General features: G+C 43.0%; 2 protein-coding genes and 1 long non-coding RNA gene across 11 annotated transcripts in view; 1 reads left to right on the forward strand and 2 right to left on the reverse strand.

Moving 5' to 3' along the window:
• Positions 1-1511, reverse strand: part of DMGDH (dimethylglycine dehydrogenase) — a 71194-nt gene extending 69683 nt beyond the window's left edge. For 2 of the 6 annotated variants that reach the window (XM_073993675.1, XM_065546402.2), the window contains exon 1: positions 1231-1511. Coding sequence is in view for 4 of the 6 variants with exons in the window: in XM_065546399.2 (XP_065402471.1) it covers positions 491-517; positions 763-1032 (297 nt within the window). In the remaining 2 variants the exon portion in view is untranslated. Of the gene's footprint in view, positions 1-490; positions 518-762; positions 1141-1230 lie in introns of those variants that run through there. The other 4 variants (XM_065546399.2, XM_045393918.3, XM_065546401.2 and 1 more) reach the window with 4 other exon arrangements.
• On the forward strand, positions 1017-21342 carry BHMT2 (betaine--homocysteine S-methyltransferase 2). Of its 4 annotated transcripts, none has more exons than XM_073993676.1 (8): positions 1017-1063; positions 8841-8973; positions 9747-10803; positions 12038-12229; positions 14159-14306; positions 14551-14733; positions 14990-15218; positions 19767-21342. In XM_073993676.1, exons 3-8 carry the CDS (start codon positions 10726-10728, stop codon positions 19846-19848), a joined length of 912 nt encoding a protein of 303 aa, XP_073849777.1. In that variant the 5' UTR covers positions 1017-1063; positions 8841-8973; positions 9747-10725; the 3' UTR covers positions 19849-21342. The 4 variants fall into 4 exon arrangements, with proteins under 4 accessions (XP_073849777.1, XP_005557293.3, XP_073849778.1 ...); XM_005557236.5 differs by having other exon boundaries at positions 10712-10803; XM_073993677.1 differs by lacking the exon at positions 12038-12229.
• The window catches only part of LOC141407016 (uncharacterized), a 39459-nt gene continuing 23680 nt past the window's right edge, over positions 11345-27123 (reverse strand). Inside the window, exons 2-3 of the long non-coding RNA XR_012413757.1 lie at positions 11539-11602; positions 11345-11459 (exon numbers count right to left, since the gene is read on the reverse strand). This is a non-coding gene — a long non-coding RNA (uncharacterized lncRNA). The remainder of the gene's footprint in view (positions 11460-11538; positions 11603-27123) is intronic.

Consider the following 27123-nt stretch of genomic DNA (forward strand, 5'->3'; position numbering starts at 1 on the left):
TTAAATACAGACCAATCAAAACAAGGACATGCCATTTTTACCTATCAGATTTAGCAAAGATAACAAAATGGGCTATTCTGGGAACTAGGGAAGATGTGGGAAACAGACACACACTGGTGTGCCGCATGCAAACTCTTGCCACCCATTTGGAGTATGTGTTGCTGTCTTTCGATCTTTCAGATGCATGTAACCCTTTCCCTAACAAGTTCACCTTTAAAAACTGGTGCTACCGACTCCCATATGTACTCAAAGATAGATGCAAAAGAATTTTCACATGCACGTTATTTGCAGTAATAAACAACCAAAAACCATTTAAATGTTAACGAACAGACTGTTTAACGATAGTGTAGAATATTGACAGGATGGAAAACTATGCAGCCATTAAAAGGAACAAGGCAAGTCGGTGTGTGCTGATATGGAAAATCTCCAAGATGTATTGATAACCGTAAAAAGCAAGATATCAAAAAGCCAAAGAAAAATCTATACTGACCTGTGTTTGCCTACGCATAGACCGTCTCTGGTTAGATTCAGAACACACTGTTAACAATTGTTGACTGGCCAAGGGGATTGGGGCAGGAGAGACTTTACGCGGGGAACCTTTGGATACTGTTTCACTTTATAATTAATAGATAATTCGAGAAGATATATCAAGGCCCATTTCTTGAAGGCCGGAGCGCTTCTAACCTCAGAGCCTGCCTCAGCCTCTGGCTCCCACCCCCGCAGCCGCCCCTTCGCGTCTGAGCAGGCCGGGGCCCCACTCACCCTTCCCGGCCGCAGACAGAGTGCGGGCGCCCGGGAGAGCCCCGCCGCGGGCAGCTCCGCAGCAGGAGGCCCCGCAGCCGCTGCGCGCCGGGACGGAGCATGACTAGGCAGAGGCCGAGGCCGAAGGCGCGGGCGCCTGCTCCAAGGCCAGCGAGCAGCCTGAGGCCGCGGGGCTGGCGGGGCGGCGGTCGGACCCTCCCCCGGGCGGGGGGCGGACTCCTGGACGGCCGCGCGCCCGGGAACCCGGCGCCAACAGAGCCGCGGCACCATGGCACCTGCCGGACGCCCGGGGGCCAAGAAGGTGAGTTTCCTCCCCTTGATCCTCGCGGAGCCCCTGGCCGCTGTGAGCGACTCCGTTCACATTCCGCGTGGATCCCTAGCCAAGCCTCGGCAAAACACTTGGACGGGACGGCCCTGAGCCTCGATTTTCCCCAGTCACAGGTTGATTAGCGTTTAGGGAGGCCTTACTCGGTGCCCGGCGCTGCACAGAGTGCTGTGCTCAAGTTATCTCCTCATCTTGACAATTATCCCCATTTCACAGGTGAGGAAACTGAGGTTCAGCGAGTCAGGCGACTAGCTCAGGGTCACGAGTCCAGCCCCGCGGGGAGCGAGGACCGGAAGTCTAGCTTTCGGACTCAGGTCGCGAGCACGTTTTCTTCCCTCAGCCGACCTGCACCCGCAGCTCTTTGGGCAAATCCACCCCAGAACCCTTCGGACTGTCCCTCGCGTTTTGGAAAAGTCAGCAGCCTGGCCTTGCGAGTCGCCAGCTGGCCTGAAACCAGTCCTGGATAAGAACGTCCCCAGAGCTGCGGCGCAGGATGGAGGGTGGGTGGGATTCGCTAGGACCCCTCCACCTCCTTCCACCCGGTGGTCCCCAGCTCCTGGCCCCTTTCCCGGTCTGGTCACCAGATGTTGGTTTTATGCCCAGCCATTTCTTTGTCGGGTATGTGTCGGGGTGGGAGGAAGGGGTGACTAAGCAAAATTAGGAAGGGCATGAGCTTGGAGGAAAAACATCCCCAGGACCATTCAAAGAGACCCCCACCCGCGCCAGCCCTGTCATTCAGAGTGGGAGGAGGGGAGGAGGAGCAGTATATGCATGGAAATGTGTATCACCGAGCTATTTATACTAAAAAGTTAGGAACGACCAAGATACTCTGCAATAGGGGATTCTAAATAAATTAAGGGTCATCTACTTAAGGTATTAGGCAATTAAATAACTTAGTATGAGAACCAGCAAAGTGCTTTGGCAATGTTAAGTTGCAAAAGAAAATATATCACAAACTGATCCCAACCGTATACAAATATTTATATACATACTGTAAGGAAGGACACATTAATGGTAATAGTTACACAAGACGTGGAATATTGGTTTAAAAAGCATGTTTTAGGATATTTTTTCAGATTATAAAAGTAAAATGTGAGCATTGAAAGAAATAGTTAATAAAAAATAATCAAAGAACATTGCGCTTTTTTCTCTCAACTTTAATGCTATGTTCATCTTTACAGTTCATTTTTTTTAACGTTTTTAAAATGCCCTATTTTTGTTCAATTTCTTTGGGGCCTCTGCCGTTACAGCACCAAGATTATCACACACTAATCCATGTGAATGTGTACCTGGGAGTTAAGGGGTTAATGGGAAGGAACTAATCTCACCTCTCTCCTCAGCTAGCAGGTACATTTTAAGAATTCATTTAATTGCTACAGACAAGACCTCCAATTAGGTCTTTAATCCAAAAGAGCAGCTCCGCTGGCAATTCTAGGAAGAGGGGGAGATATTTTAGATACATTGGGTTTTTCTGGTCACCTCCTACTACACAGTGAAGTTGATCCCCACTGAGTATGAATAGAGATGTCTTGAAGCCAGATCTTAAACCCAGAGGTCTTAGGTAGTGATATCTGCAAAAAGGGGGCATAAATGCACCCTAGAACTCGCTGTCAGATGCAAGGCAGGTTCACTGCCAAACTGATGGGGAGGATGGGATGAAAATATAAATGTACTGCAAAATTAATTTACAGTATTCCTTATTTTACATATTCCTGTCTTTATAATTATAGAGCTGACTTTAGATAATGCTAGTATAATGGTGAGGAACAACACACACTGGGGCCTATTGAAGGGTGGAGGGTGGCAGGAGGGAGAGGATCAGGAAAAATAACTAATGGATACTAGGCTTAATACCTGGGTGAGGAAATAACCCATATAGCAAACCTCCAATGACGCATGTTTACCTATGTCACAAACCTGCACATCCTGCACATGTACCCCTGAACTTAAAAGTTAAAAAAAAAAATCTAAAGAAGGGATCATACTGGTACAGTAATTAATTGAGGTAGTTAGAATAGCAGTGAAGGAAGGGCTAAAAGATGCTCTGAATTCAAATCTTGATAACTTAGTTATTTTGCTAATGGATATGTAGAAAAATGGCCAATTGACCAGGCACAGTGGCTCACACCTGTAATCCCAGCACTTTGGGAGGCTGAGGCAGGTGGATCATCTAAGGTCAGGAGTTCGAGACCAGCCTGGACAAGATGGTGAAACCTCGTCTCTACTAAAAAATACAAAATTAGCTGGGCATGGTGGCAGGTGCCTATAATCCCAGCTACTTGCAAGGCTGAGGCAGGAGAATTGCTTGAACCCTGGAGGTGGAAGTTGCAGTGAGCTGAGATCGTGCCACTGCACTCCAGCCTGGGCAACAAGAGTGAAACTCTGTCAAAAAAAAAAAAAAGAAAGAAAGAGAGAGAGAGAGAGAGACGAAAGAAAGAAAGAAAGAAAGAAAGAAAGAAAGAAAGAAAGAAAGAAAGAAAGAAAGAAAGAAAGAAAGAAAGAAAGAAAGAAAAAAAAAAAAAGAGAAGAGAAGAAAAATGGCAAATTTAAAATGGTGGACAAATATCCAGATAACAAATGAAAACGTATTCCTCCCTTTACTTGGTAAAGTCAAAAGATACAAGATACAGTCAAAATATATACTACAATTTTCTTGAAACCTACCAGATTTTCTGCTAAAGAGTAACATTTTTTCTTCTTGAGGACAAAAATTCTAGCATATGCAACACATCTGACATTTTCAAAACAGTCCTATTTGTTTGCTAATTCTTGGCATAGTTTCTTAATTGTCTACTCATTTTAGTTGTTATATGAGGTGGTAGGGATATAGACCATTAAGATATGTCACCTGCCTCCAAGCCTCTTACAGTCAAACTGAGGTGACAGGTAAGTAACCAGATACTGCTGTACAGGGGGATGCATGAACGAAGTGAAGCAAGACACAAAAGGGGTGTAATCACAGGTGAGACTGGGTCCGTGAGCCTGTACTCTGGTAGCAATGGAAGACCGTTCAGAGTAGGGCTGGAGAGTTCTCTACTCTGGAGACCATTTCAATAATCAAATGCAGTGAGGATGCTGGGGCATTTGAGAAATGTGTAATACACTTGGCATAACCCTGTGATAGGTTAGATGTGGGAGGTGAGAAGCTAACCTACAACATCTGAATTCTGTGCCAGTGTTTTCCCTCGACAATTGTTTGATTAAATTTGATTCTTTTTTTTGTTTGTTTTTTGAGACAGAATCTCACTCTGTTGCCCAGGCTGGAGTGTAGTTGTGCAATCTCAACTCACTGCAACCTCCGCCTCCCAGGTTCAAGCGATTCTCCTGCCTCAGCCTCCCAAGTAGCTGGGACTACAGGCGCCGCCACCATGCCCAGTTAATTTTTGTATTTTTAGTAGAGACAGGGTTTCACCATGTTGGCCAGGCTGGTCTCAAACACCTGACCTCAAGTGATCCATCTGCCTCGGCCTCCCAAAGTGCTGGGATTACAGGCATGAGCCACCGTGCCTGGCCTAAATATGATTCTTAACATGGTGAACCTAATGAAGTGTATGAGATTTTCAGGAAAAGAGTTTGTACACAATAACTGTACCTCTGACTTTCTCTTCTGTATTCTCGTGTAGCATTTATTTGTCACATTCTGCTGTGATTATTTTTTGATCTATTGGTTTTCTCCAAAGTAGCCAGACTTTGAGCTTGTGGAGGGCAGAGACCTTGTCTTATTCTGATGTTTATCCCACTTGCCCACAACTATACCTGACATGTGGAAGGTCTCCATAAACATCCAAAATTTAAGGCCTTTTTTATATTTCAAAAGTACAAATTGAAAAGAGTGAATTGCATTTTATGCAGGGAGGAGAAAGAAAGAGATGAGAATCACAGTAAATATTAACATTTCTTCTGCATTCAGCTAAAATTCAGCTTTAGATATAAAATATGGAAAAATAACCAGAGTTGAGAGCTCTCTCTGCCAAAACAGTGTTTATGTTCAACATAGTTCACACAGCTGGGCTCCATTTACCTGCCCTCCAAGTGCACAGTAAAAAGAAGATGCTGTAGGTATGGTGACCTATCATTAACTAGAGTTACGTACCTCTAGTTAAACCCCTTCTGATGGACCTTCTTGCACCGCAGAGGAAAGAAAACTAACCACATTGCCAGACTCCTTTGCAGCTAGGATCTGGATAAGAACTAGGATACCCAATCAGATGCACCAGCATGAGTCCGGGAAGGTGGAAGCATAGCAAGCATGGCCATAGTGCAGCATTCCAGTGTCATGTGAGGGGCAGCTGAGGTCACTGGAGCAGCCTCCTTCTCCCTATATGACAGCTGTGTCCTGAAGCCAGCAGTTTACTAGTGGCTTCTCTTAGTTGTGACAGAGGGTGCAGCCCCAGGCAGCCAATTCAGTCATGTTTTTCTAGGGTCATTCCTGGAAGCCCAGTGTAAATTTTTTATGTACCCATTTCTCAATATTAAACTCCTTTCTGCTTAGCCGGAGTGGTTTGTACCTCTGCAGCTAAACTGGACATGGGGATAAAGCCAGAATAAGCCCCCTCCCTAGTCATGCCATTCAATGGCGATTGAGAAATCATTCAAGCCATATTTGACCTCCCATGTTTGGTTCCATACTGTTAACAGGACTGTCCTGGGAGGCTCTGTGGGAGGATCCTCACATGTCTGCTTTAATTTCTGGTTGCTTTTATTAGATCCAGGATTGACCTAGGTAAGAACAAAGACTCCTGTAACCAAGATCAAATTAGCTTCCCTCTTATTCTTTATTGCCTTTATAGCCTTCCAACCTCCTGGAAAAAGATTGAAGACAATAATATATCAAGTAATACGGCCAAAATGCGTTTGAGATCTCTTTGTTCCTTGGTATCCAAGGAAACTTGCTCCTGATACCTTGGGTGGGTCACTTTGTGTGGGGAGTAAGCAAAGGAGAAATAGCAGATGCCAGACACTAGAACAGAAGCAGTTTCTCTCCAAAATCTGTTCCTCCTCCTTCCGTAGGATTAGCGTTGGAGCTGGACACATGGGCATTCACTGATGATACTTCCTGGCTTCCCTTGCAGCAAGGTAGAGCCATGTGACTAAACTGTCACGCAGGAAATGTAAATGTCAATGAGATGAGTCACTTCTAGGTCTGAGCTAAAAACTTTAGGATGAGCCTTGCCACACTTTGTTTCCTCATCATTTGAGACAGAGTATGAACGTGACTCTGATCAAGTTTCCCCCATGCTGAGGAGGACAGTACCCTAGGGCTGGGTTGGCAAACGCTTTCTGTAAAGGGTTAGATAGTAATTATTTTTAGCCTTGGGGGCCATAAAGTCTTGGTGGTAACTACTCGACTCTGCTACTGTAGTGGAAAAGTGGCCGTTAGAGAGTATGTAAATCATTGGGCAGGGTTTTACCTAAGACCATTTTTACAAACACAGATGATGTGCCAGATTTGGTCTGTGGGCTGTCATGTGCTGACTCCTGCCACAGGGAATGGCAAAGCAATAAGATGAAAGGACTGTGCACTTTGGTGCACACTCCGTAAAAAAGAAGCCCCCCACAAACAGTGGCTTTAAATAAAAGTAGTTTCTTTTTCCTCTGTAAGAGGAAAGCCACTGTTTGTGGGGCCTCTTTTTCACAAGGCTTAGTTTCACCCTACACCGAACATGTAGCCCAGTAAGCTGTCTCTGTACCCTGCTTGATGTCTCCCTTGGATTCAGGAACTGAGGGAGTTTATATTGATTTCACAGAACAGATAAGACTAGTTAGAAGAGGCATCTGAGGCTTTTCTCCCTGATCCAGTCATTGCTTTGTGTCCGGCTATGGGCAGGCCTGAAATGAACTGGCCTATTATCAATAAAAGGTTGCATCTTTCACTAACGCAGCCTAGAAAAGAGGGATCAGGATTGCTGTGGGGGTTGGGGGGGTGGTTTGCAGTGGTCAGGGAAGGCATCTCTGAAAAGGTGACACTTGACCAAAGACCTGAAGGCAGTGAGGGGATGACCCTGCAGGCACCTGGGGAGATGTGGTTTAGACCAAGCAAAATGGGAAAAGTTCTCTTATGCCCTTCGCAGGGTGTGTGATGGGGGTGTGGCTCACTTCTTCAGCTCCCTGCAGCTTAAACCCCTGGGGGAGCATGCAGGTACCCCATGGCAGCGTCCAGGGGTGAATGTTTACAGCTCCTGAAGCCCCAGTGGGCGTGTGTTACAGTGTGCTCTTTCAGCTTCGCTGTCCACTGGCAGCTTGTGTTAATCAGTTCAATTAGACCCTCTGCCTTATTGAAAGGACAGAGGGCTTTCTGTATCCCAGGGTTCTTGCCAATGTACTGGAAAAACTGGATCCCACGTGGGCTTGGAGAATGAGTGCAAGGTTTTATTGTGTGGTGGAAGAAGCTCTCAGCAGATGGATGGGGAGCCAGAAGGGGGATGGAGTGGGAAGGTGGTCTTCCCCTGGAGTCAGGCCGCTCAGCAGCTGGGCTCTCCTCTAACCACCCCGGCCGAATTCTGCGTCGTCTGTGTCATTCTGCCGCTGTTGGCCTGCCAAAGTCTGTGTGTTCTTCTGCCAGTGTGTTTCTTTCAATGTCCAGCTGCTTGTGTTTGTGTTTGCTAGGGTCTTGAGGTTTTTATAGGCACAGGATGGAGGTGTGGTGGGCCAGGGTGGTCATGGAAAATGCAACATTTGGGCGCAAAAACAGGAGTGCATATCCTCACCAGGGTCTGTGGGCACAGGCCTGAGGCCTTCCTTTATCAGAAGGAAACTGCATCCCATGGCTAACTGCCCTGAATGGAACCTTTTAAATAAGTTATGAGTGGGCTAAATAGAAAGGTGGTAAAATAGAAGGAAAAGAGAGTAGGAATTTAGAAGCTAGTCTGATTTTTTACTTCCTTGGCTCTGTGATCTTGGGCAAGTCAACCATTCTGAGCCTCAGTTTCCTCATCTATACCTGAGAATAAAAACTGTCTGTCCTGCCTCACCGGTAGAGTTGCTGGGAGTGCCATATGATAACACACGTGTGAACACACTGCATGATTACGAAGAATTGTGTCCACTACAGTTCTGTTCAGTGACTGACATGAAGAAAAGGTTTATTTTTCTCACCTAATAAGAGGTCCAGGGGTAGCAGCCCATGGCTGCTGCAGCCACCCAAGCATATCTTAAGAAATCTGCCTCATATGGCTGTCAGATGACTGCTGTACTCCCAGGCATTATGTTGGCATTCCAGCCAGGAAGGAGGAAAATAGACAAGAAGGAAGGGAGTGGGCGTCTACGTCAGGAAAGCAAAACTTCCAGAAATCCTCCACCAGCTTCCATATGTGTCTCACTGGCCAGCACTGTGTCACAGGGCTGCTCCCAGAGGCAAGGAAGCCTGGGAATTTTTTGAAAGTTGGGGGCATTGTCCCCCCACACACAAAAAAAGGGGAGAGAATGCACACTAGTTAGACAACTTGCCGTGTTGCCACAAACGCGTTGAAAAGCCAAAATAACTATCATGGAATCAGCACTATAATTTGACTCAGATTAAATGTTATTTAAGAAAAAATAGTCTCAGCCCTTTCATCGTACAAAATAGGTACTTGGATTGGCCAAGAAACACAGTATGCTCAATCTTTCTGAAATATTATTAAGCACATTATTTAAACAAAACTACAGCTCTAAGAACATAATACATCTTCACCTAAAATTAGAAATTGCTTTTAGAAAAAAAAAAAAAAAAAAAGGCAGAGCAGAGCTTAGGTGCTGTTTTTCTCTTCTTCAGGGGATTTTGGAACGCCTGGAGAGTGGGGAGGTTGTGATTGGAGATGGCAGCTTTCTCATTACTCTGGAGAAGAGAGGCTATGTGAAGGCTGGGCTCTGGACTCCAGAGGCAGTGATAGAACACCCAGATGCAGGTTGGTGCCACATCCCCAGGAGTGTCTACCTCAGTGGTGTTTTATTTAAATCTGATTGAGAGAAGATAAGAAAAAAATAACAACTGTTTCAAAGGGGTGTTTTGCTTGCTAAAATTGCCAAGATGTGGAGACAATGGCAGTATGAAGGCGGAAGTATATGCAAGAAAATGACCTCTCTCTTCCTTTCTCTCTCTCTCATATACACACCTACACACATCACACACCCACACATCCACACGCCCACACACACTCCCACACACACACCCCCACACACTCACACCCCCACACACTCACACCCCTAACCCCACATCCACACACACCCCATATACACACCCACACACACCACAAACACACGTACACACCCACACAACACACACACACACACCACACTCTCATACACACACACATCTGCATCTTAATGTACAGGCAGTGCTAAAATAGACATCTTAATATTTGTTCCATGAATATTTACCTTGTAGATACACAGAGTTTCCTTAAAACAGCAAAGCTGTTCCTGCTTCTGATTCACCCTGCTGACAATGTGCATGGTTAATGTAACAGTGTGTATAGTGAGGGTGATTAATGGCAGTCACAGTGTAACAGAGCACAGACAGCCAGGTCCCGGGGTTGGGAGGGCAAAGAAGTCAACACAGTTTTATATCATCCTCCTGGCTAGAGGTAAAGAACTGTGATGGGATTAGATAGTTACCTGAAATTAGAACTTTAATTCTCTTCTGACTCTTTTTTTGTGTGTTTGTTCTCCTAAATTAAAGTGGGAAAATAAAGCCAAAGAATGAAATGGGTGAAAGAGAATACTAGCTGAGACTGGAACTTTTGATTCGCTCTGATTTTATGTATATTCGCACAGCATATCAGATAAACCTAGGATCCTGTCTTGGTTCTTCCACTGACCAGCTGTGTGACCTTGGACAAGTCACTTGACCTCTCCAAGGATCCATATCTTCATCTGTTTCACGAGGACACAACACGGGCTAGGTGTGAGGACTCATGAGTTAACCTGTGTGAAGTGCCCTGCGTATCTTCAGTACGATGGCCATTATGATTGGTGCATCGGACACCCAGAGTTCTGTGGTAGAGCAGGACCAAGTTTTGTCCCTTTGGTGCTTAACAGGATGTTTTCATCTGGCTCAAGAAGAACTTGTTCTTAATGTTAAAAGACCTTTTTGCTAAACTGGGAAGAAAGTGCTGGAATAACAAGAGAAATTATACGGGAGGAGGGGCGAAAGTGGTGAAGGAGAGGAAGGAATGACTTTCGGATAGCCAGGGAAAACTTCCAGACTGCTCTCTGATGTTCCCCAGCTGCTTGCTGCTGACTCTGATATGGGTGCCACCCACATGCATTCTGCTTTCTACGAGAAGCTCCTCACTTTACTTTGAGGGCTGCCAATGCTGACTATAGTAGACCAGCTATGTCCTTCACAACACAGGTATAGAATAAACCTCTCTGGACTAAGAGATCAAGGGATAATTGGCCAATATGGTCTTAATCTCTGCATGTGACTGCACCAAGTCATTGAGGCCCATCACCAGAACAATACAAGGCTACTCTAAACAGTACATCCTGCCTATGAATTCTACTGACCTTAATCTATAACTTTTTATCTACTAGGTTTGAACTGAGGTATGATTGAAAGAGTTGGGAGTCAGTGAAAATGACAGCTTCTGTAATATTTCTTTGTTCATTTATTTCAATGTTTAAAACCCAACTACTTTGTAGTTCGTCAACTTCACATGGAATTCTTGAGAGCAGGATCAAACGTCATGCAGACTTTCACCTTTTCTGCCAGTGAGGACAATATGGAAAGCAAGGTAAACGGCAATGGCTGGGTGCGGGGAGGGAGTCATCTATTAAGAAATAACCTCTACATGGGAAGCTATGGCATTGATGATGTGTTACTATACTTTATTACAAAAGTCCATATAAGTATCTATGTATTAATTGTCACATAAAGATGTATACTAACTAGGCTGGGCACAGTGGCTTACACCTGTAATTCCAGCACTTTGGGAGGCCAAGGTGGACAGACCACTTGAGCCCAGGAGTTCCAGATCAGCCTGGACAACATGGTGAAACCCCATCTCTACTAAAAAATGCAAAAATTAGCTGGGCGTGGTGGCAGGTGCCAGTAATCCCAGCTACGTGGGAGGCTGAGGCATGAGAATGGCTTGAACCTGGGAGATGGAGGTTGCAGTGAGCCGAGATCACACCACTGCGCTCCAGCCTGGGTGACAGAGCGAGACTCCATCTCAGAAAAAAAAGAAGTTAATATATACTAAATGAATTAGCTTTCTCTCCCCATTTAGGTATAGGAGGGGTCAGGACTAGGGGTAAAATAAACCATTGGAAGGGCACGGCTGTCTTCCTGTGTTATTTTTTAGAGAGAAAGCACTTCATAGATGCTCTTTTTACCTTCTCATTTCACATTTTTCTCTTCTGGAGACATGGAGGCCCAAAAAACACAACACTGGTGTAGAAATGAGAAAAAATGGGTTTAATATCCAGCATTGCCACCTATTGGTTGTGGCTTTGTGTAAGACACCTACCTGCATTGAGCATTGGTTTTCTCTCTGCAAAATGGAGATAACGGTAGTACTTAAGTTCATCGACCTGTTGAGAAGAGTAAGTAAGATCAAAGATGTGGACGTATTGTGAAATATTCTGCAAATGTAAAATGTTAACACGTGTAAATATTAATGCCCATTAATTCATTCAACCAACCAACATGTACTGAGTATCTGTTATAGTCCATTCTCTATGCTAGATTCAAAGATGGTACAAAGGCATAGATCCTATCTGGAGGCTCAAGGTCAAGTATGGGAGGCGAACAAATAGTTATTAAAATCCAATGTGGTAAGTACAATAATGGAAATATAAGGTCATGGTAACAGAGGAGATTGTACCCAACTCTGCTCATCTTCTCTGCTTGCATTGAAAAGAGTGGCTTACACTCATCTTACTTGTTTATTGTTCCTTTGGTTATCTTTTATATTTTACCTTCAAACTGCTAGGCTCACCATCTGAACTCTTGCTCTCTAACCTCAGTGGGAAGATGTCAATGCTGCTGCCTGTGACCTCGCCAGGGAAGTGGCTGGCAAAGGTGATGCTTTGGTTGCAGGGGGGATCTGCCAGACATCAATATACAAATACCACAAGGATGAAACTAGAATTAAAAAACTTTTTCGACAACAGCTAGAAGTTTTTGCCTGGAAAAAGGTGGACTTCTTGATTGCAGAGGTGAGGCTAGTATTAGAGGAAAAGGATTGAGCCTATTTTGCAAGCATAACTGCAGAGTCTTCACATTCCATGAGAGTATTGGACAGCCTTATGCCCTCGTTTCTTCCACGTGGGTGGTCAAAGGTTTATTTAAATGCATGGCAGTCAAGGTCAACATTCCCTCATTGGTATGCTAGGTTCTCTTGGAGCCAAAGGACAGACCCAGGGGAGGCCTGACTATAGCCTTTGATCTTCTAAGGTCTGGGTGGCTGCAGAAGCTGACTCGGGGGACTCCACAACCTAGAAGGAAGCATAGGGCACAGTGCATCCGGGAGCACCCTCTCCAGAGTGAGAAGCCAGGCAGGAGGGCACTGCACGTGTGGGCTGGGGACTGAGAGAGCAAGGCCTAGAAGGTGGTGGCTGTCCAGGCTTGTCCAGGCCCCACCAATAATGCTCAGCACCCAGTAGTTTCCATAGCCTTCTCCATCCATGTCTTGCTCTTCTTGCCTCTCTGCTTTCACTCAAGCTATGACATGTGAGTTACATTTTGAAGAAAGAATCAGTAAGTATTGGTCATTGATTGGACATGAAGGCCCAGAACATTCTCTTTCCTCCACTTCCAAAAAGAAAGTCCTCATTCCCCATTTCCCGACATAACTGCTACTGCCTGGAGTCATGCCTTCAACCCATGACTTTACACCAAACAAGAGAATATTCCCTGGCCAGGTGCGGTGGCTCACACCTGTAATCCCAGCACTTTGGGATGCCAAGGCAGGTGGATGGCATGAGGTCAGGAATTCGAGACTAGCCTGGCCAACATGGTGAAAGCCCATCCCTACTAAAAATACAAAAATTAGCTGGGCATGGTGGTGGGAGCCTGTAGTTCCAACTACTTGGGAAGCTGAGGCAGGAGAATGGCTTGAACAAAGGAGGCGGAGGTTGCAGTGAGCCAAGATAGCGTGCCATTGCACTCCAGCCTGGGTGACAGAGTGAGACTCTGTCGACAGAGAGAGAGAGAGAGAGAGAATAGCCCCCACCATTATTCCTTCTAGTCACCCCACTGAACTCTGCTGAAAACTTTGCCTCATCCACCTGCCCACGCCTGGCCAACCCCACCGGGAACAGACATCTGCAGGGACAAGCACAAACTCCACCCTCTGTGCTTTCCAGATGGATGATGACACCACTCTGTTTGTTTAAGAACCCATCTTTTGATTCTCTCTGTCATTGCTCACACTGCTTCTGCAGAATTTGTTTCTAACTCAAGAGGGAAGAAACGGGAAGATTTCTGGCTTTTCTTTAGTTGCCTTAAGGTCAGCTTTTCAGCTGTGGCACTGAAGGGGGTTGCTGGGAAGCACCCCAGAAAATGACACAGGTTTACCAGACAAGATACCCTGTCTGCCACTAGCAAAGAAAGGGAGTAGCTATCTCTCCCATGCTGTGCCTCAATCTTCTCATCCGGGGAAATAGTATTTCCCTTCCTACTTTATGGAGTACTTATGGATATCTAACTAGAAGCGAATATAAAAGCTCTTTGAAGTATATAACACATGATAAGCTACTCATTGTTTCAGAGACTACCCCAGTTTTATAAGAGATGAATCTAAAATTTATTAACGAAACTTTTCCTCCTTCAAAGTTATGATTTTAAATACTCAGATACTTTGAAAATCTCTGGATGTGTTTTCTTCTTTTTCACTCATAGGCATCATCTCACTGAATCAATGATCCCTGAATGAAAAACTATAAGTTATTGTTATAGGAATGAAAATATTTACTCGGAAAGGTATTCTTTAATCAGTCTTATAGACACACATTCCTTAGCAAGTTTTATTGTATATATGTTTATATTCTATTTGGTAATTTTTATAACTGTTTTGCTATATTTACCTTTACCATTCAAAATCTGCTTTATGTTTGGACCAATAGAAAAAGTGACATTTCTCTTAGTATTTTGAGCATGTTGAAGAAGCTGTGTGGGCTGTGGAAGTCTTAAAAGAATCCGATAGACCCGTGGCAGTTACCATGTGCATAGGCCCAGAGGGAGACATGCATGATACAACCCCCGGAGAATGTGCCATGAGGCTGGTGAAGGCAGGTAATTTGGACCCATACAGTGATACACAGCTCAGTTGTTGCTTGTGAAATTTAACAAAGTGTGCTTGATACTGTGAGAGCAGTTTGGAAATAAAAGAATTAACTCCAATCAGTTTTCTCATCTGTAAATCGTGGGAGGTGGAGGGGGATAGCTAACCTCTAAGGTACCTTCCAACTATTAAAAAAATAAGAATAAACAAATAAATAAATAAGTAATAAAATGTAAGTGTTATTTCTTTGCACAGGGGCTTCCATCGTTGGCGTGAACTGCCGCTTTGGGCCCGAGACCAGCTTGAAGACGATGGAGCTCATGAAGGAGGGTCTTGAGCGGGCAGGGCTGAAAGCGCACCTCATGGTGCAGCCCCTGGGGTTCCACACGCCCGACTGTGGCAAAGAGGGGTTTGTGGACCTCCCAGAATATCCCTTTGGTAAGCTCAGGTGCATAGTAGAGGTCTTTGTATTTCTCGTTGTGACAAAATCCAAATGGCTATAATAAATCGTGGCTCAGTTTTACAATAAGAAACTGCATATGACAAAACATTCAGTGTTAACCAAAAATGAGCTACCAGAAGAATGCATCATCTAAAGTTTACAATTTTTTTAATCAGAAAAACTGCTCATTATAGCATCCACCATTTGAAAATGAGAACAGTAACAGAAATGCTGTTAACTATTGTGATACAGGACTGGAGTCCAGAGTTGCCACCAGATGGGATATTCAAAAATATGCCAGAGAAGCCTACAACCTGGGGGTCCGGTACATTGGCGGGTGCTGTGGATTTGAGCCCTACCACATCAGGGCAATTGCAGAGGAGCTGGCCCCAGAAAGGGGCTTTTTGCCACCAGCTTCAGAAAAACATGGCAGCTGGGGAAGTGGTTTGGACATGCACACCAAACCCTGGATTAGAGCAAGGTAAGCATTTTTAAATTAACATTCTTATTATTTTCCTTTAATCTAATTTTGTTTATTGTTGTAAATGTTATGCATGCACATGGCAAAAAGTATAGAAACGTATAAAGCGAAAAGTAAAAATTATCCCCTTCCTGACACCAGTCCCATTTCCATAATTGTCTTCAGTCCCTTCGGGCTGTTAGAACAATACCATAAACTGGGTGGCTTATACACAACAGAAATTTCTTTCTCAGTTCTGGAGGCTGCAAAGTCCAAGATCAAGGTGTCAGCAGATTCAATGTCTGGTGAAGGCCTTATAGATGGTAAAGGCCATCTCTAAGGAAGCAGGCATTCCTTACAGATGATACCTGCTTCCTGTGTTCTTACATGGTAGATGGGGCACCACAGCTCCCTGGGGGCTCTTTTCTTTTATTTTCTTTCTTTTTTTTTTTTTTGTTTTTTTTGTTTTTGAGACAGCATCTGACTCTGTTGCCCAGGCTGCAGTGCAATGGCGCAATCTTGGTTCACTGCAACCTCTGCCTCCCAGCTTCAAGTAATTCTCCTGCCTCAGCATCCCGAGTAGCTGGGATTACAGGCGCCCACCACCACACCCGATTAATTTTTGTATTTTAGTAGGGATGGGGTTCCACCATGTTACCCAGGCTGGTCTCAAACTCCTGACCTCATGATCCACCTGCCTCCGCCTCCCAAAGTGCTGGGATTAGAGTGGGGCCTCTACTAGTCCCATTCATCAGGCCTCCACCCTCATGACCCAATCACCTCCCAGTGGCTCCACCTCCTAATATCATCACATTGGTGACTAGGTTTCAACATATGCATTGTGGGGGACACGGACGATCAGACCAGGGCACAGAGGAAACCTGCTTGTCATTTGTAGTTTGAAATCTTGTACCTCTATTTCTTTCGTCATCAGTTTTAAGTGGCTATTATTGATAACCCTTTATGAAAGCTGAGGGATTTAAAGCTGAGGGAAAGTCTTCCCCTTTCCCCCATTCTCCTTTTCCCAGTTTTGATTCATTACACTTTTATTTTTTCTGTTGGATATCATCTTTTTAAGTTAAATTTACATATTTAACCACCTGTTTCTTAGTTCATCAATATAAGGCAGGAATCTCTTGACTCCACTCTCTGTAAAATAAGAATAGATTGCCTTCTGCTTCTTTCCACCTTCTCTCTCTCATCTACCCCTTGGTGTCTCTCGGTTTTACCATACTTTACTATCATCAAGGTTTATAACCATTTTGTTCTATTCTATAGTTATAATTGTCTTTCAAGCATTCTCTGTAGGTTGATCCTAAAAATATAAAATCAGTGAATAACATTTACAATATTATTATAATTGTTACATTAAACAAGCAGGACTCATGAAACATAATTAGAACTCACTTTTATTTTTGTCTCCCTCTATCCTTTTAAACCTACTCAATGAATTCCTTCCTTTGTTCCTATTTGAAAATACTGACATGCTCTAGAACTTCTCTGGGTGCTCTTAGGCAATGGAAAGTTCCATAATCACTTTATTTCACAGGTAGTCTCAGTTCAGTAATTAAAAGTGTTTAGGACTGGGCAGTGACTCACACCTGTAATCCTAGCACTTTGGGTGGATCACCTGAGCTCAGCAGTTCAAGACCAGCCTGGCCAACATGGCAAAACCTCATCTCTACTAAAAATACAAAAGTTAGCCTGGCGTGGTGGCAGGAGCCTATAATCCCAGCTACTTGGGAGGCTGAGGCAGGAGAATCACTTGAATCCAGTGGGGTGGAGGTTGCAGTGAGCCAAGATTGCGCCACTTCACTCCAGCCCGGGGAATAGAGCGAAACTCCACCTCAAAATGAACAAACAAAAAAACCCCCCAAAATAAAAAATAAACAAAAGTGTTCAGGTTCATGGCAAATCAAAACTCAGAGCATGTTTGAAACTTGAAGCTTCTCCCTTTGTCCAGCAACAGCCTTCCACAGACAGGAAACCAGGAAAGGCCAACGTGCTGCTTCTCTTTCTCTGTCTTATGCTCCCAACCCTCCCTTCCCATCTGCTACCCATGGTTTCTGGCCTCCTCAGATTCAAAGTAAGAAGAGAGAGGGTGGACGAAGGAGTAAGACTGTTGTTGCTTGCCTGGCACCCTGATAGGAAGCCGGCATGCTTTGAGCCTGGCAGATCTTTGTGAGCATGCTCATGGGTCTTCAGAGGCTTCCACTGGAAACTTTTGTCTGTAGTTCTCATGCCACACACATTTTTCTGACTGTGACTTCCACCTCAGACAGTGGCTTTTTCAACCAGATCACTGCAGATATACTCTGATTTGGGGGTCCCATTGTCCTTCCTGGTGATTCTCTCGGGCCAGATTTTAGATAGCTCAGGCTGGCTCTCTTGCTCTCATTAAACTCAAAACAGCTTTCACCCTTCCTTTCTACAGACAAGCCCTGAGAGTGTGGTCTGACCCCAATTTAACAGCATCCCTTTTGCCCACAAGCAAAGTAGCTGGCCCATTGTTCTCTTGTGGTCTAGATTTTCCAGGGGAGAGTCAGGTGAGTCATCTGGCTGGTTCGTAGCCACCTCCTTTAAACTTCAGCTCAGTGTCTGTCTTGCAACTCCCCTTGATACCTAAAATCCATCATACCTTGGTGTTTCCAGTCAAACTTCCAATCTAATACTCTGTTGCAGGAATAATAGAAAATTGTTGCATTTAGAAAAACGTTCACTGTAGAACAAAGTAGTGTTCTGCAGTGTTCTGGGTCCCTTTATCCATGGGACCATGGATAAAGAGAAATAATCCTATTTACAAAACTTAAGCTACCTGTTGGAGAATGTTCCAAGCATCAAGGTCAAATGAATTTTCTTCTCTTACATTCCCATGGATATATTGTCCAAATCCATGCCATATTTCAATTGGCTTCATACTTGGTCTGACTTTCTTCGTATAGCTTTTGATTTTCAAGGGATTTCTGATTAACTTCCTTTTTCATTGTTGAAAGAAAAATAACAGGGCTTCACTTTCCCTGAGGTCTTATAATTACTGTTCTGTTATGGATCATTGTATTTCACACACACACTCTCATACTCTTTCTCTCTCCTCTGTCTCTCCATGTAGATAATCTTTTGTGTATGTATATGTGTATATATATACATGTATATAATTCCATCCCCCTTCCATCTTCTAGAACTAGTCACAACCTCTGCTGTCTTCTCTTTGTTCAGTACTCTTATGTACTTCACCCGTTTTGTGCTTATTTATTCATTTCAGTGGGATTGAAAGTCTTCATTTTTGGACTGGAAAAACTTGCCTAATGCAAATTTACTTAGGTTGTAAAAGTAGGCAAGAATCATTTAGCCGAAACTTTCTTCTAGGGGATATGGATATTTACCAGAGAAGATGGTTTGTATATGTGTCATACTTTTTAAAAAGTACTAAATATAAATATAATCAAAAGGTGAGGAAACATACTTTACTGATGATGAAAATATTTTAAATAAGTGAGAAGTTTATTTAATTATCATCTGCTAGGAATCCTTAAAATTCATTAGCTATTAGAATTAAAACGTTATTCTATAGACCAAAGCAAGAAGACACCCTTTGTACCGACTCCCAAACCTACTGATATTCACAGAAATTTACGACTACACAATAAACACTAGATTTCTGACATCTTATCACCCAAAAATATTGATTTACTCATTGTTTTGTAAGTGAAGTAGAAAAAATGATAAAAATATATTTATCAGAAATGACTGTGACCAGGGACCTTTGTACTCTTTTTCCTTTGTCCAACAACAAGAAACAAATATCGGTTAAGTAATTTGTATTATTTTCTTAGTTACTTTTTGGAGAATTATACTTTGACGCATTACATTAAAAACTGTTCTCATATTCTTCTCATTACATTAAAATATTGATAGAGTTAGAAGGACTCTGTTAGAAATTTCAGAATAAATATAATTCATAAAAGTATATGAAATTTAAGGCTGGGCATGGTGGCTTATGCCTGGAATCCCAGCACTTTGGGAGGCCAAGGCAGACGGATCACTGGAGCTCAGGAGTTTGAGACTAGCCTGGGCATCATGGGGAGACCTTGTCTCTACTAAAAATACAAAAGTTAGCCTGGTGTGGTGGTGCACGCCGGTAGTCCCTGCTACCTGGGGGGCTGAGGCAGAAGAATTGCTTGAATCCAGGAGGTCTAGGCTGCAGTGAGCCAAGATTGTGCCACTGCACTCCAACCTGGGCAACAGAGCAATATCCTGTCTCAAAATAAAAAGTATATGAAATTGAAATACCTTGTCTTTTTCTGAAAGGTGGTATGAAACCTAATGATTGTTACTGAAATGTGAGAAAGGCCCCTGGCATTAATGGATATGGACATAGTTTTCTGTCTGTATGTTATAACAAAAGTTCTGCTTTAGCCTGATTATCCACCAAGTTTTGACTCTGGGGTGTGTGTGTGTGTGTGTGTGTGTGTGTGGTTATGTACATACGCATACACATATACATATATGACATATTGGACTTATAGGTAAGACTTTTAATTAATTAATTATGTATATATTAAAACACAGGGCTCGAAGGGAGTATTGGGAGAATCTGCTGCCAGCTTCAGGCAGACCTTTCTGTCCTTCGCTGTCAAAGCCAGACGCCTAAGGAGTAGTGAAAGAAAACCCTGAAATAACAGAACGGAAAAAAGTTGCCCTCAAGCCCGACCTGGAACCCTTCCTCGCCTTCATCCTCACCATGCCCTGCTATCTCCAGCTGCTGAGCAGCTGAGGCGCTGCAGCCCCTTCCCTTCCAGTCCACAAGCGCCTACATATTGAGCTCCTGCTGTGGTTAAGCACTGCAACAGACACTACCAGAGATGCAGAGAAGCGAGAGAGGCACCTTGTTCTCCAAGAACTTACTGGCCAATAATGCTGCAGTGCATTCCTTTGAAGATCATCAGGAATAGCCAAACTTGTCTTTGAGGGTGAATTTGACACTTTAAAATAATCAGAAGTCACTGAGACCCAAAGCTAGTGAATAATTCAAGTGACTAAGCTAGGTACTTGAGGATGATAGAGCAACACTAAACTAAAGCAATGAGTGTGCTTTTCTTTAATGATTTATATGATAACTCCAAAGGCAATCCCAAAAGAAAAGATGTAAAGAATGTTTTGAGCAATGGTAGGATTATTGAAATAAATGTATAACTATCCAAAGTGATTACTTTCAAAGATGATTTTTACTTAACGATATTAGGTCCAGCCAGGTGAGGTGACTCACGTCTGTAATCCCAGCACTTTGGGAGGCCGAGGCGGGTGGATCACCTGAGGTCAAGAGTGCAAGACCAGTCTGACCAATATGGTGAAACCCTGTCTCTACAAAAATACAAAAATTAGCCTAGCATGATGGCAGGTGCTTGTAATCCCAGCTACTCGGGAGGCTGAAGCAGGAGAATCGCTTGAACCTATGAGGCGGAGGTTGCAGTGAGCTGAGATCGGACCATTGCACTTCAGCCTGGGTGAGAGAGTGAGACTCCATCTCAAAAAAAAAAAGAAAAGATATTAGGTCCTAGAATTTTTAAAATATGTCTTCATAATCTCAGGTAGCTAGGTTATAAACTATTTAAAGACAAGATCACATGATAAGCGTCTCATAATTCTCCTTACTTAGCATTGTGTTAGACATAGTAATAGGTGCACAGTGAAATACTGTTGATTGTTTAAAAATAAGTCAAAATAAACAGTTTTAGAAAACATTTTCAAAAGTCAGAGTTCAGGCCATGGGCAGGGGCTCATGCCTATAATCCCAGCACTTTGGGAGGCCAGGGTGAGCAGATCACTTGAGGTCAAGAGTTCAAGAGCAGCCTGGCCAACATGGCAAAACTCCACCTCTACTAAATAAAACACAAAAATTATCCAGGCATGGTGGTGCATGCCTGTAATCCCAACTACTTGGAGGTTGAGGCATGAGAATTGCTTGAACCTGGGAGGTGGAGGTTGCAGTGAGCTGAGATCACCCCACTGCACTCCAGCCTGGGAGATAGAGTTCAAATCTGTTTTGGTCTAATGTTTTCTTATGTTTGTTTTATTTCATGTGTGCCAGTTTCTCTTTTTTCACAACAATTTATCAATTTGTGGCAATAAAATTAAAAGTGATTTACTTTTTGTAGTGTTTGAATGTCAAAAATGTCATGAACATTCTTTGGAATAATACTAGCAAATATTTATTACTCACTATGTCCCAGGCTTTGTTCTAAATATGACCTCATATACATATACCCCCCAACAGGGATTCAAAATTAGATAGTGTTTAACACAGTAGTTTACAGGTAAGGAAACTGAAGTCTAATGAGGCTAGGTAATTTGCCTGAGGTCACACAATCAGTAAATGTGAAATTAGTAAGTTTGCATTTGAACCCTTGGGGCTGGCTCTAGAATCCATGCCCTTAGCTACTGCACTACACGGCATCTGTCATGCACACAGCTGCTGCTGTTTGTCAAAAATCTATCCAAATTTTTCTGTCGCTGGATTCAAAGTATTTTTTATCGACTTTCCTCATTATGAATTAACTCTTCAAACCTGCCATGATTGTTTCTGTAATGTTGACAACCTGGAATTTATTTGATGTAGCCACGTTCCCCATAATACACAACCCCACCCTGCTGGAAATTAGAAAGTGAATCATTTACCATCATCTCAAGGCCTTTGGGGTCCTTATGGGTGACTAATCCAAACCAGCAATTAAATACCTGAATATCCTTGCCAGCATCTTCCCCAGGACCATCCAGTCTCTGTTTGGACCCCTTAAATAGTACCTCACTACCTCTCGAGATCACTTAACTCCTTTTTAAGAAACACTTCATTCTCTGAAAAGCTATCCATATATTAACTAGAAATCTACTTATTAATGACCCTTACCTGTAGACTTGGAGCACCTATAGAGCAAATTTATGATTTCTTCCATGTAACTCTTTGAAATTTAAAGATAGCTGTATGGCATTCCTGTACTTACTTGTCCTCATTTCCTTCAACCAAAAGGCATAGGCTAAGATGTGCTTTGTCAAATACTACCTGTGTGACATTAGACAGTTACTTAAGCTTTATGTCTTAATTCCCTCATCTGTAAAATGTGGGTAAAATAGAACCATCCTTATTGGGGTGCTATGAGGATTAAATGAGATAAGTTTCTTAGAAACAGTGCATGTCGTATAGTAGGCATTCATTGCACATTATGTAGTATAATATAGTTATGTTGACTTGGTTTCCAATCCCCTCATCCTCATGGTGACTCTCTTCTGGGAACACTGTGGTACCAAAGCCTCTGCTTATTTTTAGTATCTAGTCCTGAACACTACATTCCAGGGGAGGACTGTTCACACAATATCTCCTGCTTGTTTCATAGATTTTGTGGAGAGGGCAGTGCAGGACATCATGAGAATAGCAAGAGTGAAGAAGGTACATCAGGAGGGAGAGCTGTTTCCACGCTGAATCCCTTCCTTGGGTCTGCACCAGCACAAACGAAGGCTTTTATCTAGTTACTGTACACTTTAGGAGTGCTAAACTGTATAGGAGTTTGAGACCAGCCTGGGAAATATGGCAAAACTCTGTCTCTACAAAAAATACAAAAATTAGCTGTGCATGGTGGTGCATGCCTGTAGTCTCAGCGACTCAGGAGGCTGAGGCTTGAGCCCAGGAGGTCGAAGCTGCAGTGAGCTGTGATCACACCACTGCACTCCAGCCTGGGTGACAGAGCAAGACCTTGTCTCAAAAAAAAAAAAAGGATAAATTTGACTATATAAAAACTTTAAATGTATGAACACTCACACAAAAATACTCTAAACAAAGGCAAAGGCAAATAGGAAAAGCATGTAACAGAGGTCAGCAACCACTCTTCCAGTAAAGGGGTCTTGAGTTGCTTTTGTTCAAACCTCCCCCAACCCACGCAGATGTTATGAGAGGGGTTCACCTATGTGACTGGCATTCAGAACCCCACTCCACTCCATTTTCTTGGGCTTACAGGTGTTACGAGAGGGCAATGTACCCAGCTGGGACCAAGCAAAGCCTTGGGGTCAGCACTAGCATCATCACCATCAGCCGTGTTGATGGTCACTATTTCAGGTGTAGGATGTGAGGCTGTGGCTCAGGTGCCCCAGGAAGCGCAGTGCACCTTGTGGAGATGGTGTGAGGGCCAGGTTGTTGGATCTGCAGGCACTGACACAGAGTTCGGACAGCTTCTGAGCATTCATATGTTATCCCGTAACGTGGTACCTGCCAGTCCCACTTGACTCTCTCCTTTCCAAGAAGTGGGTCCTCTCCTTTGTTGGGCAACTTCTGGGGATTGACTGTCAGCTCCTGTGCCCCCACATGCACTTTGTACAGCCTCCTCCCCACCTCCTTCAATCCCCACAACTATGTAAGGTTTTCAGAAAAACTTTCTTTTCTTCTTCGTCTATTATTATAATAGGACATCACTCCAAAAGCAATAGGAAAATGAAGTCCTCTTTTCTCAATGGCATCCTAATTAGAGGTGGGGAAATATTTGCTTTATATCTTTCCAGTGCTGGGAAAAAAGGGTGGGGGGGGAACAGAATAATACATTTACAGATTGAAGCAATCTGAATACTAATATCCTGCTGCACATATTTGCGTACATTTGATAAACTAAGGGATACTTTCCTTAATCTATAAATCAGGAAATAATTACCTTAATCCATTAAATATAGAAAAAGATATACACATTCAAAATTAGGTAAATGCACAGCAAAGTGATGAGATACCTTTTTTCACCTATCATCAACTAAGATCAAAAAGTGGATAATATGTCAATGAGGGTCAGGGGAAAAGACTTTCTCATACATACGCTTTTTGTAGAAGTGTAATCTGGTACAAACTATTTGGAAAGCAATTTGTCCATATTTACAAAATTTAGAATTCACATGCCTTTGGATGAGCGATTTTACTTCTAGGAATATAATCTGCAATTATGTTCATATATATGCAAATGTGTATGTCTGGAAACCACCTAAATATCCATCAATGATGTATTAGTAAATGAATTATGGAACATCTACAGGATGTTAAAGCATGGCATCATTACAAAGAATACATTAGATCAATATGTGCTAAGATGGAAGCATCTCCTCCATATATTGTTGAACGAAAGTATGCTCCCATTGCTTGTACATAGAATTTTTTTAGGGAGGAATATCTCCCTCCTGGGGAGAAAGACTGGTGGTGATGGAAAGTGTGGTGTAGGAGGAAGACTTCCTTTTCTGACACCCTTCTTTAGTGTCTACGTTTGTTAATACGGCTTGGTATTACTTTTTCTACAAAATAAATTAGTTTTAAAATCTACGTCAATATTTTTGATTGCAAGGGGAAAAATCAGATAACATGAATTCCCTGTTGTGATACAGAATGGAAAATGCTACATTACCGATGATGTACACCAGCCAAAAGTTTCTGGGGTAATCTAATCAAGTCTTTAGATTTCACTTCCAATTCAGTGAAATCAAGGGATATAGGAACAAGGTAAACACCACAATCAGTTGAATCCTATATTCTCCAGGCCGGCTGGCCTAGTCTCTTCCACGGGTCAGCGTGTTGGAGTTGCTCATCTTTATATGACAAACCAATGCAATGCATGGTCCTGGTTGAGACAAACTGGCTATAAGAGGTCTTTTGGGAACATTTGGGGAAATTTGATTAAGGAATCAGGTTAATTTTGGCAATGCAGAAAAATGTTCTTAATTTTTGGAAATAATACAATTTTTAAAAAATGCATACTAAATGTTGATTACTATTTACAATTTACGTTAAATATTTTAGAATATAAAAAGAAGGCCTTTTTAAAAGGCAAGATTTCCACAGGTTTTGATTTGGTAGGGGCAACTTAAGGAGAAGGTAATTGTCTGCCAAAAAGAAAACAGTGCAATTAAGAAAAACTGGCTTGAACTAGCTCTTTCCAGTTCTACAGCAGATGTTTGCTGTACTGGAGTTATCAAGAAAAGCAGATGGCCCTCTGATAAACCCTGCTGTGCATAGACTCAGCAATGCAGACCAGCAAATAGCTGACATGGAAACCACCTGAAAGGGATCGAAGAGATTCATTGAAACTAGGGGCGAGGGTCAGCTGGAAAAACAATTCCTGCTTTGCAATGGTCACGGCCATGATTTGATACTTTATGCAAAATTGTCAGCAAAGTTAAGCAACTCACTTTGGCTGTACAGTCAGCTGCCTTGAAGGTGAGCACATATTTTGTTTAATCAGTAATGAAAATATTGAAAAGAGTTGCAGAAGGGTGCTATTTTGCCTCACATCAGGGTTGTTTTAGGAAAGGATTTTGAGAAAAGTAGATGGGGCATGCTAGCGGTGCGATTGCTGGCACTCTGGCAGTCACATTTCATTATTTATTTGGAGCACAGAGGTGGGAATAGGAGAGAAAGAGAAATAAAAGTCGTATTTTCCATGATATAGGTGCAGATGAGCCAGCCTTTCAAAATAGTGAAGTTGGAGGAGAATCTTTTCATCTGGTGGTGACTACTCACCTTGAGCGTTCTGTGCTTTCATAACTAATCATGTTCAACCATTCTTTCATTGATTCACTCATTCAATCACTCATTCATTCATTCACTGTTCAAATAATATTTATTTAGTGCTTGACTATGATAGTCACTCTTACATGTTCCATAGTACCCTATATTTATCATGAATAAGTTCAATGTAGTTTTTGCTTGTTTGTTTTGGTTTTTTGTTTGTTTTTGTTTTGAGATGGAGTCTCACTTTGTTGCTCAGACTGGAGTGCAGTGGCACGATCTCAGCTCACTGCAGCCTCCACCTCCTGGGTTCAGGTGATTCTTCTGCCTCAGCCCCCTGAGTAGCTGGGACTACAGACGCCTGCCACCACATCCAGTTAATTTTTGTATTTTTCGTAGGATGGGTTTTACCATGTTGGCCAGGCTAGTCTTGAACTCATGAGCTCAAGTGATCCACCTGCCTTGGCCTCCCAAAGGGTTGGGATTACAGGCATGAGCCACCATGCCCAGCCAGTTAAATGTAGTTTTAATACTCCCTTGGTCATTCCTGTTTACTTGCCTGTTCCCTACTCAACAGTACAGTGAAAACATCTTGTTGATTGTTGTATTCTCAGCACCCGGCACATTATAGAACTCAAAAAAAAAATTGTGGAATGCATGAATGAGTAAATGAATGTACAAACCATGCTAGGGTCAAAGGATGTAAGATGAATAAGCCACTGTCTTATGTTGCCTTGCTGAATCCTCTTGTCAAAAGTATTTTGAAGAACATGAACATGGTTTAGGACAGACCAGCATCAGATTGTGCTAGTTTAAGTTGAAGAGACTGGAAGGAGGAAATGGGGGGCATCAGAAAGTGAAATGGCAGGCTGTGCAAACAGAATGGCTCAGGGGACAACCCCGAGAAGGCCCAGACTGGAGTAGATGAGGAAGCATTTAGGAGAGAGAAGAGAGTTAGGACTCAGGGTCATTAGCAATGGAAAAAAGTGCACATTCAAAAATGCATCATTGACTGGGCATGGTGGCTCATGCCTGTAATCCTAGCACTTTAGGAGGCCGAAGTGTGTGGATCACTTGAGCTCAGGAGTTCGAGACCAGCTTGGCAAAATCTTATCTCCACCAAAAGTATGAAAAATTAGCTGAGTGTGGTGGCATGCGCCTGTGGTCCCAGGTACTCGAGACGCTTAGGTGGGAAGATCGCTTGAGCCCAAGAGGTGGAGGCTGCAGTGAGCCAAGATCGTGCCACTGCACTCCAGCCTGGATAACAGAGTGAGACTCTGTCTCAAAAAAAAAAAAAAAAAAAAAAAAATTTAAAATTAAAATATGGGAACCATTTTAAAGCCTTAAAAAAGTAAAACCAACACAAGCATTTTAACTGTTGAACTAAAACATGATTGTGGGATA

The sequence above is a fragment of the Macaca fascicularis genome, chromosome 6, assembly GCF_037993035.2.
Source record: "Macaca fascicularis isolate 582-1 chromosome 6, T2T-MFA8v1.1".
NCBI classification, from domain to species: Eukaryota; Metazoa; Chordata; class Mammalia; order Primates; family Cercopithecidae; genus Macaca; species Macaca fascicularis.

Bases quoted from the DNA above. Each gene is read 5' to 3' on its own strand.
- BHMT2 (XM_005557236.5), top strand. From the start codon at position 1,031: ATGGCACCTGCCGGACGCCCGGGGGCCAAGAAG. The intron at 1,064-8,840 runs GTGAGTTTCCTC...TCTCTTCTTCAG, and splicing joins GACGCCCGGGGGCCAAGAAG to GGGATTTTGGAACGCCTGGA. The intron at 14,734-14,989 runs GTAAGCTCAGGT...ATTGTGATACAG, and splicing joins CCTCCCAGAATATCCCTTTG to GACTGGAGTCCAGAGTTGCC.